The sequence below is a fragment of the Engraulis encrasicolus genome, chromosome 1 (assembly GCF_034702125.1).
Source record: "Engraulis encrasicolus isolate BLACKSEA-1 chromosome 1, IST_EnEncr_1.0, whole genome shotgun sequence".
In the NCBI taxonomy this organism is placed as follows: domain Eukaryota; kingdom Metazoa; phylum Chordata; class Actinopteri; order Clupeiformes; family Engraulidae; genus Engraulis; species Engraulis encrasicolus.
Window position 1 is genome coordinate 2,658,127 of NC_085857.1, and position 15,699 is coordinate 2,673,825.

The window sequence follows — 15,699 nt, forward strand, 5'->3', positions numbered from 1 at the left end:
ATTGGTGCTGTTTTAAAGAGGCTAAAAGTTTAATTAATCACTGTCCCGAGTCAGCCGATGCTTATTTGAGTCATTAGTAAGTGAACAATGACTCTCGTGAACACTTTCAAGGTCCGCTGTCAGTGTACCCCAAATGTGTATGTCTTGTGTGGTGTTTTTTTTTCCCTCTCTCTACTTTTGATTGTTTGTTTCTGTTTATTCTGTGTTGAATTGTGTACTGTATATGGGTGGGGGGTGAGGAGTTGGGGGGTCTGGTTTGTTCTTTATGCCTTGTTGTCTAACTTTTATACTATGGACATTCAATATCCCAAACCTTTGTTATTACACGTAAAAAATCAATAAAGAAACCTTTGAAGAAAAAATAATATTACAGTCTAAATACCAAACTTCCACTCCATAGATACAATTGTCATAATTATTATCTCCCCCTTATTCACTTCCCTTCTCACGATGGACCACAAGCAAACTAGAAACCTATAAACCTTTACACCAAATTTGATATGAAATCATCCAGGTAGAAGTACATTCATTTGTGAGCCTCCTCCAAGTTATACAAGACACAATTATTGCCCTCTCAATCATTAAAACAGTGACATCTTGACAACATAGCTTTATATTCAGATCTCTTTAAGTGCCTGTAAAAACCTGCAACCTGCAATGTCATTGTGAAGAGCAGAGCAGCTTAGCAGCGTAGTAGCTTTGTGGAAAATTGCGACATCTTCACAGCACAGCCTCATGGTTAGAGGTAGAATGATGTCCTGGTGACAGCTTTGAAGAGCTTTGACCAGTGTTGCCAGATGTGTCTGACCAAATCCCGCCCAAAAGCTTCTCAAAAAACGCCAAAATGTGCTAAATTCAGCCCAAATTCAACAAATTACATTGATTTCTATGGGCCCAAAACGGCTGAAAAAAACGCCAAATGGACATTTTTTTCCCGATTTTTACCCACAGACGCTCATGCAAATGCTGCCTCTCCACACTTTGTGGAAAATTGTGACATCTTCACAACACAGCCTCATGGTTAGAGGTAGAACGATTTCCTGGTGACAGCTTTGAAGAGCTTTGACAGGAATGTGCTCAGAGCAAATGATCAGAGATTACGAGGACTCTGAGGAATGAAGCAACGTAAAAAAAATCCTAAAATCAGCCCTGGCTTCGGCTTAAATGCCTTTGTGACTTTTTTGTCTTCAGAGGCAAGGAATAACCTGATGAATCTAAACTTGAGAATGCTTCCCCAGAGTTTTCCATCGTTAAATAAAAAGACAGGATTTGAGTTATATCTCAACCTAAATTGTAAGTCGATGGATAGCAGCATCTGCCAAATGTGATTTAATGTGGACCTAATGATTCTTCTGTAGATGGTCTTGTTAGGTTGTTTTTGCAAAGGTCTATAAGTTCTTGTTTCCTCTCCTCTCCTTGATTTAGTAAGTGACGGTATGGTAGTGAATGCAACTAAATACTGTACATCTACTGTAGACAAAAAAAATGGATCCCTAAAATTGCAGATAGAGTGATGGATGGAGAGAGATGGATGAGTCAATGTCCAGACGTGACAGCGAAGTTTGAAAACTAGACCTGAGGTTATAGAGTTCACAGTAGGATTGGAGAGGGATGAGGGAGAAAAAAGAGGAAAAATAAGGCTGAGTGTTTCTCAGAAGCTCTTTTATCAGAATACAGTCAGTCACCATGATGAGTAAGACAGCCTAGGCCAATGAAGGCTGAAAGTAGCATATAAAATGCATAAAACTGTACAATCCTGACAACATAGTCTCATGTTCAGTGGTAAAACAGAATCCTGTTGGCAGCTTTGAAGTGTCAAAGTCCCGATTTTAAAAGTCAGAGCATAAAAGGTTATGAAGTTCACAGCACAGTAGGTATGGAGGAGGAAAAAAACTAAAAGGGACGAATGGAAAGAAGTCTGAGTGGTTCTAAGAAGCTCTTTCACAACACAATACAGTGACCATGATGGCTGAGCGAATGAAGGCTGAGCGGATTGATTTGGACTTGAAGCACCGTCAGGGGTACTGTAGCCCTCATGGGAGCTCTAATGGAAGAGAAGAGGCTTAGGACTGCAGGGGGATCCGGGGAGTTGGGAGCAGCGAAGCTGACAAAGGGGTTAGATGCCCAAGGCCCAGGGACAAGGGTCCCGGAATTGAGTTATCATTACATTGCATATGTATTGGGTATAGGGGGGCCCTTTCAGATGACTTTGACCTGGGCCCAGCCAAAGCTGTCAGCGGCCCTGGGCATTAACGAGTGGTGGTGGAGTCAGAGGAGCATGCGGAGGTGGTTGCTGGTGGTACTTGTCTACAGATAAAGGACAGTGGAGATTGAGGAGGTGTTGAGTATTAGTTAGCATAGCGCAAAGGCTTAGCCGTGGGGGCTGATGATGGTGCAGCAGGGCTTAGGGGTGATGGTGATAGCACAGAGTTGAGGCTTAGGGTGGGTGGTTTTGCAACCAATTTAGGCATTTTGGTAGAAGCAGAGTTGAGAACATGACAGATGGGATGTGGAATAGGTGGGAGGAGAAGAGTTGTGGGAGGGGGTCGGTAAGTTTGGAGAGGAAGAGAGATGAAACTAAAGATGTCAAATATTCAAAGAAGTTTGTGTGCCCTCTGTGTGTGACCTCTGTGTGTTCTTGTAAACCCAATAGCTCAATTTCCTTCATCTAATTACTGTATGTTTACACAAACACAGGAGCCCCACACAATTAATGACACACACACACACACACACACACACACGCACAAGCGCACGTGCACGCGCACACACACGCGCGCACACGCACACGCTCAAGCGCGCGCACACACGCACACACACACACACACACACACACACACACACACACACACTAGTGCCATTACAGTGATTGATGCCATTGTCCTTCCCTATTTTTTCTTCTTCCCACTGCTTAACGTGAGTCTATTTCTGTCTGAGTTGAAAGACCCGAGAGTGTGCAGCAGTGAGGTGCTTTAATTCACAATGTCACGCTTTTATTGATGGTCCAGCGCGGTGGTGGTATTAAATGGACCCACATTCACCAGGTGTCTCTCTCTCTCTCTCTCTCTCTCTCTCTCTCTCTCTCTCTCTCTCTCTCTCTCTCTCTCTCGCACTCTCTCTCGCTCAGCTAGTAGGGGAAAGAAGCTGAGCAGGTGGTTTTCAGAAGAGTTCTGCCGTTGTATGGTGCAGGGATGTCAAACTCAGGCACGGGGGCCAAATCTGGCCCTCGGAGCCATTTTATTCTAACCTGGTTCTCATCTGGAACAATGTAAATTCGTTAACTCTGGAAAGGCACTGGTGTGTTCAAAACAGCTCGAACCTGATTGGAGAATCACATGGCTTTTTTTGAATCAGTACTACTTCAACCACTGACTTGTATATACCCTGCCCCACGATCCTGCCCCGCAATTCTGATTGGACAGGCTGTGAAATATCTGTTTCCGTTCGGGCTTGTCTAAGATTTCCAGACCCTCGTGCGAGATCACAAAGTTTAACGAAGATGCACGAAGCACAAAGGGTCTGTGTGAGAGCCAGGCTAATTTTATTCAGCCCTCAAGATAATTTCAAATGTCTATTACAGTTGGCCCACATACATCTTTAATTTATAGTGTAACCAGACTTGAACGTAACATTTTGTGTGTCACAGGACGTGCAGACACATTTAAACTACCATATATAATGGGGAAGAGTTTGTGAAATTTCACTATGAGTATGAAGTGCATGGACAAACCGCTTTAGTCCATTTTTAAAAAGAGATCTTGAGATTTCGACCCATGACAGTTCCACATTGTGATTTTGGCCCTCAGTCAATTTGAGTTAGACTGTTAGTAAGCATTTAGTAAGCATTACTGTAGCAGCCTAACCCCCATGATATGGTTTTAAAGCAGTTAGTATTGTGCTGGAAATAATTAGCCGAATGCATTAGCATTAGAGGTGGGGATTAAAGTGAACAATTGCATTGTTTGTATATGGACAAGGGAGACACGCCTCAATAACAAGCAAAATGTTTTTGTTTTGTTCTTTCTGCTTCTCTCTTTTGTCTGACTCCTTGACAGGGAGTGCTAATGCAAGCTGATTGCCAACCGCAAAATGGAACAAAACAACCGCGAGGGTATGAGTGTGCGTGACTGAAAAGCAGTTGGAGAAAAATAAATTAAATACTCTGCCACTGTTCTGGCTACGCCAGCCTTTAACAGGAGAACCCTTATTTTGACAATTGTTTACTTTTGTACCCCAGCTGCGAGACTTAGAACGCGCATAATTCTTTGACAGTTTGTTATCTCAAGCACTAGGCTACATGAAACCCACCGGTTTAATCTATCGTTCCTTGTACGCAGCTAAAGGCAATCCCTGTAAGTTGTAAATAATATTTTGATTTGATGTTATATCTGTTCCAAAGTAACTAGTACACCAGCTTCTTAAATTTGTCATTTACTCTCAATGAATTTATGTTCGCTTAGCTCCAATATTAATGCAGTGGAATTCATATTGACAATGCCGTGTATAGCCTATGTAACTGTTATTTGGTTCTATATTCATGTCAACACAAGAGATGGCAGTAGATTTATACGAATGAATTTGTATGTTTTTCAGTTTCACAATCTTCCATAAACGACCAAACTTCACCCTCGGTGTCGCAAGTGTTTTTTCTGGAATTGTTTAGCTGTCTGGATAGCAGTTACTAGGACAACTGTGAGGCCAGAACAGTGAAAAGGGAGACCTACGAAGAGCTGCTGATGACCAGACCGCATTGTTGTGCCAGCGGAAGACAGACCCAGCACGCAAGTGTAACGTCACGTCAACGAGGAAGGTAGACCACGCATCCATAGCCATGGACAGGACAAACGCATCCGTGAGATCAGCGAACCCGCATACGAGTACAGCTTCATTAGCGCTGGCAGCAGCTACTGCTCGTGCTAAAGCCCAAGCCGCGCAGGCAAGAGCTGCATATTCACGTCAAGAGATAGATTTAAAAATGGAAAAAGCCCGACTAGACGCAACACTCATCGCCTTAGAGAGGGAGAGAGAGGCAGAGGCTGCCATGGCTGAAGCAGCTGTAATGGAGGCTGCAGCTGTAGACTTTGATAAGGAGTACCACAGTAGACCAGATATACTACTACTTACACAAAGTTCAGAACAACGCACCAAGGACTATGTAGAAAGACACAGCCATCACAGTGACAGCTCACGTTCAGTTCAACAAGACTTGCATCAAAGTGCTGAGCTTAATGACCACCTTGCAGCAGGTGATGTGTTTGTGGATATATCTCACATTCACATTGAATCTCTGAGTAACCAGTCACATACAGGCTTGTTTACCCACACATCTAGACATGATGACCGCACCCCCCCACTCAGATCACCAGGCTTACCTGCTCACACATCCAGAGACAGCAACTACAGTCCTCCTCCAAGCTTACCTGCCTATGCCCCCCAGCACACCGGCTACAGACATTCCAGACCTGAATCACCTGACCAGGCATCCCATCATACCGCCTACAGTCATCTCAGACCTGAAACATCTGACCACGCACCCCAGCATGCTAGCTACAGACCCGGATCACCTGACCACGCACCCCAGCACACCAGCTACAGACATCCCAGACCGGGATCACCTGACCACGCACCCCAGCACACCGCCTACAGACATCCCAGACCGGGATCACCTGACCACGCACCCCAGCACACCGGTTACAGACATCCCAGACCGGGATCACCTGACCACGCACCCCAGCAGACCAGCTACAGACATCCCAGACCGGGATCACCTCACCACGCACCCCAGCACACCGGCTACAGACATCCCAGACCGGGATCACCTGACCACGCACCCCAGCACGCCGGCTACAGCCATCCCGGACCGCCCATCTACGCACCCAAGCAGACAGATGACAGCCGCCCCAGACCAGGCTCAACCACCCACGCACCCAAGCACACCAACTGCAGCCCTCAGAGAGTAAGCTTGCCTGCCAACGCATCCAGACACCCTGAGCACAGCCCTGTCAGACCAGCCTCACCTGCCCACGCACCCAAGCACGACCAACGCAGCTCTTCCAGACCAAGCTTACCTGCCCACATGCCCACACACCACAACTACAGTCCTCCCACGCCCAGAGCAGCACATCAACCCAGTGACACACCCACAACTGACTTAGCAAGGTACCTGGTAAGAAGTCAACTTGTGTCATCAGGACTGACCAGGTTCGATGCCAGGCCTGAAAATTACTTATCCTGGAAAAGCTCATTCATGAATACGATCGAGAGCCTAGATCTTAGAGCAGGGGAAGAGCTAGATTTGTTAATACGGTGGTTAGGCCCAGAATCTGCCACACACGCACGCCGCATTAGATCAGTAAATGTGAGGGACCAGGCAGCAGGATTGGGGCTCGTATGGGAGAGGTTAGAGGAGATGTATGGTGCGCCTGAGGCTGTAGAGGGAGCTCTCTTTACTAAACTTGAGCAGTTCCCTAAAATATCACACAAAGAGTACCATAGGCTTAGAGAGCTGTATGATTTGCTGTTAGAGATCGACTCTGCAAAGCACGAAGGTTACCTACCCGGCCTATCCTACCTCGACACAGCAAGGGGGATAAATCCAATAGTGGAGAAACTGCCATACTCACTTCAAGAGAAGTGGGTCATGGAGGGCTCGCAATACAAGGAAAAATTCAGGGTTTATTATCCTCCTTTTGATTTCTTTTTAGAGTTTATACGCAGGCAAGCAAAGGCACGCAACGACCCAAGCTTTAGCCTTCTCACCCCGACCACAGCAAGCAGGAAAGAAAAGGTCAGTGAAAGTCACAGTAGTAACACAAGATCAGTCTCTGTGTATAAAACTGACACTACCCACTCACACTCCACCACTGCAAATGAAGACCCAGAGAGACAATGCCCTCTACATCTAAAGCCACATCCCCTACAAGTATGTCGGGGTTTCAGGGAAATGGCAATTGATGAACGAAAGAGGATTCTACAGGAGAAGAACATTTGTTTTAAGTGTTGCGCATCAAACAAGCATGTAGCCCGCAATTGTGAGGCGGTAATCAAATGTACTGAGTGTGACAGCAATAGGCACCCAACAGCGCTGCACCCAGGCCCAGCTCCATGGAGCTCCACGATCTCGCCACTCCCATCAGAGAATGGCGGGGAGAGCGATTAAGTCAGACATTGTGGTAGTGTAAATATGGCATCTCTAAAGATACCAGACGGGGAGTGTTCTGGCTACGCCAGCCTTTAACAGGAGAACCCTTATTTTGACAATTGTTTACTTTTGTACCCCAGCTGCGAGACTTAGAACGCGCATAATTCTTTGACAGTTTGTTATCTCAAGCACTAGGCTACATGAAACCCACCGGTTTAATCTATCGTTCCTTGTACGCAGCTAAAGGCAATCCCTGTAAGTTGTAAATAATATTTTGATTTGATGTTATATCTGTTCCAAAGTAACTAGTACACCAGCTTCTTAAATTTGTCATTTACTCTCAATGAATTTATGTTCGCTTAGCTCCAATATTAATGCAGTGGAATTCATATTGACAATGCCGTGTATAGCCTATGTAACTGTTATTTGGTTCTATATTCATGTCAACACAAGAGATGGCAGTAGATTTATACGAATGAATTTGTATGTTTTTCAGTTTCACAATCTTCCATAAACGACCAAACTTCACCCTCGGTGTCGCAAGTGTTTTTTCTGGAATTGTTTAGCTGTCTGGATAGCAGTTACTAGGACAACTGTGAGGCCAGAACAGCCACACTTGACAACAATGAAAAGACAAAGACAAAACCCCCAAATGACATTGACTCCAGAATACCTCATGCCCGTCACGTACTGCAGCTGATCATGAACACATCAGTTGATCATGAACAAGAACACATACAGTATCATCAGCTGCAAGACTTTTTATGGCCCCTTGTCTTTTTTCCCCTCATCATCTTCTCTCTCCAGTGAGCATTTCCATTCCCCAGGCTGCTTCCCTTAGACAGGTAATACGCGTAATCTTCAGAGCAACAGGCAGAAAGGCAGGAGAGGTGAGGTGAATGAAACAAGCCAGGTGAGAGTATTTGCTCTTTATGCAGTATAAGTAGCAGAAAAAAAAACTACATAAAATAATTACTCAATCGATTAATCGGTAACACTTTATAATAAGTACCCCTTTTTGAGCATTAGTTAACCCTTAGTTAAGCCTTATTTAAACATTAGTTAACCCTTAGTGAAGCACAAGTTAGTCATTATGTAAGTATTATTTCTTATTTCTTAATCATTAACTACTACCGTTAGTAAATGGTTTGTGTGTACTGATGTAACTGTTCGCTAAGCAAAGTTAAGACTTAGTTAAGCCTTATTTTTAACATTAGTTAACCCTTACTGAATCACAAGTTAGGCATTATGTAAGTATTATTTCTCATTTCTTAATCATTAACTTCTACCGTTAGTAAATGGTTTGTGTGTGCTGATGTAACTGTTCGCTAAGCAAAGTTAAGCCTTAGTTAAGCCTTATTTTAACATTAGTCAACCCTTAGTGAATCACGAGTTAGTCATTATGCATTTCTTGGTAATGATTCGTTTATGGTGATTGAACTTTCTGATAAGCATTAGTAAACCATCATTAAAATGTCAGATAACCCACCTTTATTTATGAAAAAACATTATCTCTTTGTTGCCTCCTACCACCTAACCATTACCAAGTACTATTAGGCATGTATGGCAACAGTTTGTAAACTCTTGCTTTAGCATTATTGAAATCTTAATTAACCCTTTTGTAATGGTTAGTGTGTGATGACTGGTAACATGGCAAACAGTAAGTTGAGGCTCATGTGACTGCCCCTCATGGATGTTTCTGGACATTAACAAATGACTTGATAAGCATTGCTTATGCATTATCAAGGATTTATAACCCATTACTTAAGTATATCTGGGGAACTGATCTAAAGTGAAAACCTTCCCATGCTTTACAACACATTAACAAATGACTTGTTAAGCATTGCTTATGCATTATCAAGGATTTACAACCCATTACTTAAGTATATCTGGGGAACTGATCTAAAGTGAAAGCCTGTTATGGCTTCACAACACATTAACAAATGATTTGATAAGCATTGCTTATGCATTATCAAGGATTTACAACCCATTACTTAAGTATATCTGGGGAACTGATCTAAAGTGAAAGCCTGTTATGGCTTCACAACACATTAACAAATGATTTGATAAGCATTGCTTATGCATTATCAAGAATTTTCAACTCATTACTCACTAATATCTGGGAAACGTTTAAAGTGAAAACCTTTCCATGCTTTCCAAAACATCAACAAATGACTTGATCAGCATTGCTTATGCATTATCAAGGATTTATAACCCATTATTTAAGTATACCTGGGGAACTGATCTAAAATGAAAGCCTGTTAAGGCTTTACAACACATTAACAAATGACTTGATAAGCATTGCTTATGCATTATCAAGGATTTAAAACCCATTACTTAAGTATATCTGGGGAACTGATCTAAAGTGAAAACCTGTTCAGGCTTTACAACGAATTAACAAATGACTTGATAAGCATTGCTTATGCATTATCAAGAATTTTCAACTCAATACCAACTCATATCTGGCAAACTTTTAAAGTGAAAACCTTTCCATGCTTTCCAAAACATCAACAAATGACTTGATAAGCATTGCTTATGCATTATCAAGGATTTATAACCCATTACTTAAGTATATCTGGGGAACTGATCTAAAGTGAAAACCTGTTAAGGCTTCACAACACATTAACAAATGACTTGATAAGCATTGCTTATGCATTATCAAGGATTTATAACCCATTACTTAAGTATATCTGGGGAACTGATCTAAAGTGAGAACCTGATAAGGCTTTACAACGCATTAACAAATGACTTGATAAGCATTGCTTATGCATCATCAAGGATTTAAACCCCATTATTTAAGTATATCTGGGGAACTGATCTAAAGTGAAAACCTGTTAAAGCTTTACAACGCATTAACAAATGACTTGATAAGCATTGCTTATGCATTATCAAGGACTTACAACTCATTACTACGGCATATCTGGGGAACTTTTAAACTGAAAATCTTTCCATGCTTTCCAAAACATCAATAAATGACTTGTTGAGCATTGCTTATGCATGGGAGGCAACATCTGAGAGATCTTACTATTCTCATCAAAAATATTTACAAACCACTTACACAATACATTTGAGATGTGAGATGATGTGCTTCATGGTAACGGTAACACAAGACAGACAACTTCAATATCTTTAACTATTTAATTTTTAAAAGTAACAGTTATCAGCTTAAACAGTAACACAATGAAGAAAGAGAGATGAGGACTAGCAAAATGAAGAGAATAGATGAGGGGAGAGCTTGTGGAGAAGAGAGGGAGGCAAGAGAAGAGATATAGTGCATTCATTAATCAAAATTTTCTACTAGGGCCGGTGGCGTTCATGTGTGCTTCGGATGTCAGTGTTTGATATTTACGTAATTACCACATGAACGCACAATTAGGAACTGTACTGCATTTAAAAGATATTTTCTACTGGGCAGCAGCAGCGAGCCCGTACTTTTGAGCTCAGCCACTTTGCACTGTAGTTCAGGATTTCCCAAAATAGTTTTTATAATAAAAATATATTGAGAGTCTGTAATAGTGATCTAAAGTGAAAGCTGTAGAAACTGCATGATGACTTCTGTTCAGCTATGAAAATACTCCGGGTGTCGGCGGGCGTTATGGGAGAGAGGTGGCCGGGCGTTCACGGCCGCTATGGGAGATAAGGGTTAAAGGAACTTCTCTGACGATGGTGGTCCTTTGTAAAAAGTTTCAGGGGTAAACCGCCTTCATGATGCTACCTGTGAGGAAACAAACAAAAAAAGCACAGTTTTCAATTATGGGCAATATTATTGGACACAAGTCATGTAGAAAGCAATATGCACTAAGAAGCAGGAACTCAGACCGTTATCGACTTTTTCCATATACAGTCCCTTCCAAAGGGTTTGGAACAGAAAGGCGCATGACATTGGAGTACATCTCGTCTTATTTAAACCTACTGTATAAACATGCCATAGGGTCATTTCACGTGAAATCAGACACTTTGGGACCCGACCGACACCAGTGTTAATTTCGTGACGAAATATTTTCGCCATAATTATCGTTAACGATTGTTTTTCCCCTGACGACAATAAAACGATAACGAAAAAAAACAGCATGTGTTTGTACGAAAAATATAACGATATTGATTTATATTTTCGTCAAAAAAATAAAAATGTGACTACAATACCATCGGAGACGAAAACCAATAGGAAGCATTTTTGTTAATATGTCACTGAAACATTGAAAAAGAATTTCCTGATCTTTCGCAAGTCGCGACCCATCTGCTCCGCGTCTCCCTCCCCTCCCTCACACACACAAACACGCAGGCACAGTGACAGGCAGCGTCGGTGCTGCACGCCCGTGACCTTTTTTTAACAGCAGTAGCCTACTTTTCAGGGCAATCCTGGCTGGACAAAAATATTGTTGCCTATTTATCCATGACGAAGAAGTTTATGCAGTCATGAAATAGTGGTGGTGCTGTCTGTCCTAAAGTAGCAAACATCTTTCTCTAACGATGCCTTTTTTTCTCCACTCCCAGTCGCTTTCATGAACCTGCTACCCGACGGTCGTTGTCTGATCTTTTTTCAATGTTCGCTAATGTTTGTAATTTAAGGGTTAATGCATTGGTACAAGCCTTCTGATAAGAATCACTTTAGTGCTGATCGCAAAGGATTCGGAAGTGTGGAGTTTTGCGACTTGTTTCAGTCAAGGACACTGAAATAGGAAGTAAACGGCCTTTCCACGCTTTCATGTGCGTTTTTCCAATAACACCTTGCGAATGCATGCAACATGGACACAACCATGTCAACGAGAGCGCGTATGCCATCACAACTTCGCATCAAGCAAATAATATGCAACAGCTTGCAATACGCGCACGAGGGAGAGAGAGAGAGAGAGAGAGAGAGAGAGAGAGAGAGAGACACGTCTTCCAACAGGTGCCTGTAGGCTACCCCGCGACGCTCTTGATTACTGGTATACCCACAAGTATTTTTTCATAACGTGCAGTCCCGTTTTTCCCCCAAAGTCGTAAAATATCGACAGAGCTTTATGAGTGTCGTGGCCATGATTTTTTTTTACACATTGGACGCACTGGCTTATAAGACACTCTGGCAGTTTTGACAATATTTCATGATTACAATATGTCATTTTAATCATTGATTTCCCCAAATTGTATTTTAGTTTGACAATTTTATAGAGAAGTGTAGACAAGAGGAAATGATATTTTGGTTGACTAAAATTATTTTAGATTTCATCGACTAAAATTGTATGAATTTTAGTCAGCTAAAACTAGACTAAGACAAAAATGATTTAGATGACTAAATTGTGACTAAAACTAAAATTGCATTTTCGTCAAGAGACTAAAACTAAATTAAAAATTCCTCTCAAAATTAACACTGACCGACACGGATTTCAAATCATACTTGCTGTGCCTGATTAGTAGCAAGGTAGCACCCCAGAACTGCATTTGTGCGAATCTGACACCAATATTAAGGGAGAAACAGACTAGCGAAGGTTTACATATGAGGGTAGGGTATAGAGCGTGGCTCGGGCCGGTTTTTTCTGTCCGAGCCCGGCCCTCAGCCGACAGAAAAGTGATGAACCCCGACCCGAGCCCGAGACTAATTAAAATGTTTGTGTCCGAACCCGTCAACAGAACCTGTGCGCAAGCAAGATTTTCTATGTGGGCTCCTCCATACTCAGAATAGTACGTGATAAATAGCCAGGATAGGTAACTAGGATGAGGCAATTTGCAGTAGCCTAATTTAGTTACGCACGCATAGTAAGTATAAACACACGCATACATGTGACAGCGCACCTTATGTTTCTTTCGGTTAGACCAGAGATGTTGGGTGCTGTGATCAAATGCATGGGAGGGGCGTGAGAGGATAAGAAAGGCGAAAACTAACGAATACGGTTTGGATGCAGTCAGCGCGGCTATGGACGCATTTGTTACGTTACTGTTAGTGCAAATAAATCCCCGCGAGCCGGTGAAGATGCCACTCCTTGTCGTTAAGAAGGATGGGCTATAAGTTCACCCCGAAGAACAGTAGCCTGTTCGGCCCTCCAAGAGAATGTCATTTCCCCTGATGTCCATGCGGTCAATATAAAATCAGGAAAGGTTGCACGCGCATAGTTACAACTGTAGGCTACAGTAAAAGTGACAAGAATTAAGAACCTACGTGAAGGACATGAAATGTCACAGCGGACAAAGTAGTAACAGGAAACCTCTTCGCCCCTACCTTAGGCAACTCCACGTAGCGTGTGCGTCTTCTTTAATCCATATTATGCTCCTTGCTACCCCTTGCTGGAAATGTAGCCTAATCCTTGGCGAGCAATGCAGTGACAAACTTCGTCATTTTATGTTCAACACGCGTTCACTGACAACTGTATTTGGCGCTTATTAAGAAAGCAAGTTGACTCGGCATTCCTGCTCGGCTGACTGGGAGTGAGCGTCCATGTTGCCACTGGTAACTGGCGCGTGCATACAGCCAATAATAATCACTCGCACGAGTAGCCTACCAACATTTTCATTTATGCATATTCAATTACTTATTTTTTAATCACAAAACTGCCGTTTGCATGAACTGAAACGTTTCCTCTGATTGCTTACAATTTTCACAATGTCTGTTTGGTTCAAGCCCGAGCCCGACCCGAGTCCGACAGATATTCTATTTTTTTTGTCCGAGTCCGGCCCGGCCCGTCGGGTTCCGACCCGGCCCGTCGGGCTTCGGTCGGGTTGCCATGCTCTGGTAGGGTATAGTCTACATGTTTCTGACATTGGCTCAGCAACTCACCCTATTGGACCATCCTCCATTCCTGGTTCCATCCCCCTGGGTGCTCGGTGCTGGCTGTGTCAACGTGCATGGGTGGCTACCCAACACTGTTCAAAAACATGATGAGATTTAGATGAGATTTAATATCAGACAAAATATTTATTACATATCACTATAAGCAAATACTGTGTCGAGCCCTACATAGCCTAAATAAACGAAACAGTGCCAGCATGCATACTTACACTGGGTCTGCGTCAGGGGGCACTTCCAGGAGATCTGGTCAATACTGTGTCACTGGTGTCAACAGTGAGTGGGCTGAACGTTCATCTGTACAATGTAAACAAACATTTAATTATTTCCCATACACCTAAAACAATTACATGTGTATGACATTAGCTCACTAACTCACCCTATTGGGTCATCCTCCACTCCTGGGTCCATCCCCATGTGCCATGGGTGCCCGCTGCTGGCTGTGTCAACATGCATGGGTGGCTGGCTACCCAACACTGTTCAAAAACATGATGATTTAGATGAGATTAAATGTCACAAAAACAATGCCAGCATGTATACTTACACTGGGTCTGCATCAGCGGGCACTTCCACTTATCAAATAAATCTGTCATGAGCCAACAACTGAGAGAGGAAAAAGTCAAGTCACAATTTAGCTTTCATGACAGTAAATTACTACATGAGTGCAAATAAATACATCAGCAGGTTCACAACGCCATGAATTATTTCTGAGGTCAGTAGCCTACTGTAAGAAAGCTTGGGACAAATCATTCATGCAGTCATTTCAGAAGTCAGTAGGCTTAAGCTTACCTCATCTAAACATACAAAAAACAACATGACACACTACAAAGACCTCAGAAAAGAAACTAACTAACATTTATGGTAGTCCAACACCGTTAGTAATGTGCCAATCTCTTTGCCTACATCTGCAAAGCTACTCAACGTGACACCCCCTCTCCGTTTGTTTACATCCGGCGTCCACCTCTCCCCAATGCAATGAATTAGCTATGCACGATGGGCATGAGATTGTGTATCTTGCAAGCGACAGGGATTCATCTTTCAAATAAGAAAGGACTATGCAGGCAATTGCATGTCTGTTCAGTGAATATCAAAACATTTTAGCAGCCAAACTTACTTGGATGCAACAGCAGCAGCGGCAGCAGCAGGAGTAGGCAGTAGACAGCAGCAGGCAGGCAGGCAGGCAGCTCATCGCATGCTCTTCTCGCATCGCTCCAACTTCTCGTGTCAACTTTGATTAATACTTCCGACACTGTCAACATCCACATGCCGATACGTCCGCGAAAACACCTTGAAATGACGACTCTTCTCCGTTTAGACTTGTAATTGTCCTTCAGCAATATAAACCGTGAACACTGAACAAGACACTACTTCCTCAAAGTGTAATGTGTCCCCTCAAAGAACGTCCCCTGGAAACGCATCACTGATCACAAAACAACATCCGGTCGATTAACCACTTCCTGGAATATTTGAATTATCAGAGACGATGCTAATTAGAATAGAGAATCTTTGGTATTACCCCTGTAAGAGATCAGAGATTTCTAAAACTAGTGAAAAAGAGTTACAAAGTTAATTGTGTTTCCTGCTGGCCATTTTCGGTTGTTTTGACGGAGAGTAATGAGTATGACTGAGCTGTATTTTACCGCGATTTCAATGTGTCATTTCAACAGTATTCTGGTCAAGGTAAAATAAAATAAAATATATATATAGGCCTATATTAAAAACGTTTAAAAAAAAAAAAATCAATGTCACTGTTAGTTGTACAGCAGATACCCACACATATGAGGTATCAAAATTATGG

General features: G+C 42.6%; 2 protein-coding genes and 2 long non-coding RNA genes across 5 annotated transcripts in view; 2 read left to right on the forward strand and 2 right to left on the reverse strand.

Moving 5' to 3' along the window:
- LOC134445522 (VPS10 domain-containing receptor SorCS3-like) overlaps positions 1–15,699 on the reverse strand; it is a 219,938-nt gene that overhangs the window by 65,443 nt on the left and 138,796 nt on the right. The window lies entirely within an intron of this gene.
- Positions 4,180–4,625, forward strand: LOC134446354 (uncharacterized). Its single transcript, XR_010034406.1, has 2 exons — positions 4,180–4,352; positions 4,594–4,625. It is a non-coding gene; the product is annotated as an uncharacterized LOC134446354 (long non-coding RNA).
- Positions 6,222–7,669, forward strand: LOC134446339 (uncharacterized). The gene is made up of 2 exons (XM_063195689.1): positions 6,222–7,396; positions 7,638–7,669. Exon 1 carries the CDS (start codon positions 6,248–6,250, stop codon positions 7,157–7,159), a length of 912 nt encoding a protein of 303 aa, XP_063051759.1. The 5' UTR covers positions 6,222–6,247; the 3' UTR covers positions 7,160–7,396; positions 7,638–7,669.
- LOC134446348 (uncharacterized) lies at positions 9,912–15,415 on the reverse strand. Of its 2 annotated transcripts, none has more exons than XR_010034404.1 (5): positions 15,016–15,415; positions 14,281–14,377; positions 14,114–14,198; positions 13,893–13,978; positions 9,912–10,856 (listed from the first exon to the last, which is right to left on the reverse strand). It is a non-coding gene; the product is annotated as an uncharacterized LOC134446348 (long non-coding RNA). The 2 variants fall into 2 exon arrangements; XR_010034405.1 differs by lacking the exon at positions 15,016–15,415 and adding an exon at positions 14,756–15,004.

Excerpts from the sequence above, each read along its gene's own strand:
- LOC134446339 (XM_063195689.1), top strand. The coding sequence starts at position 6,248 with ATGAATACGATCGAGAGCCTAGATCTTAGAGCAGGGGAAGAGCTAGAT.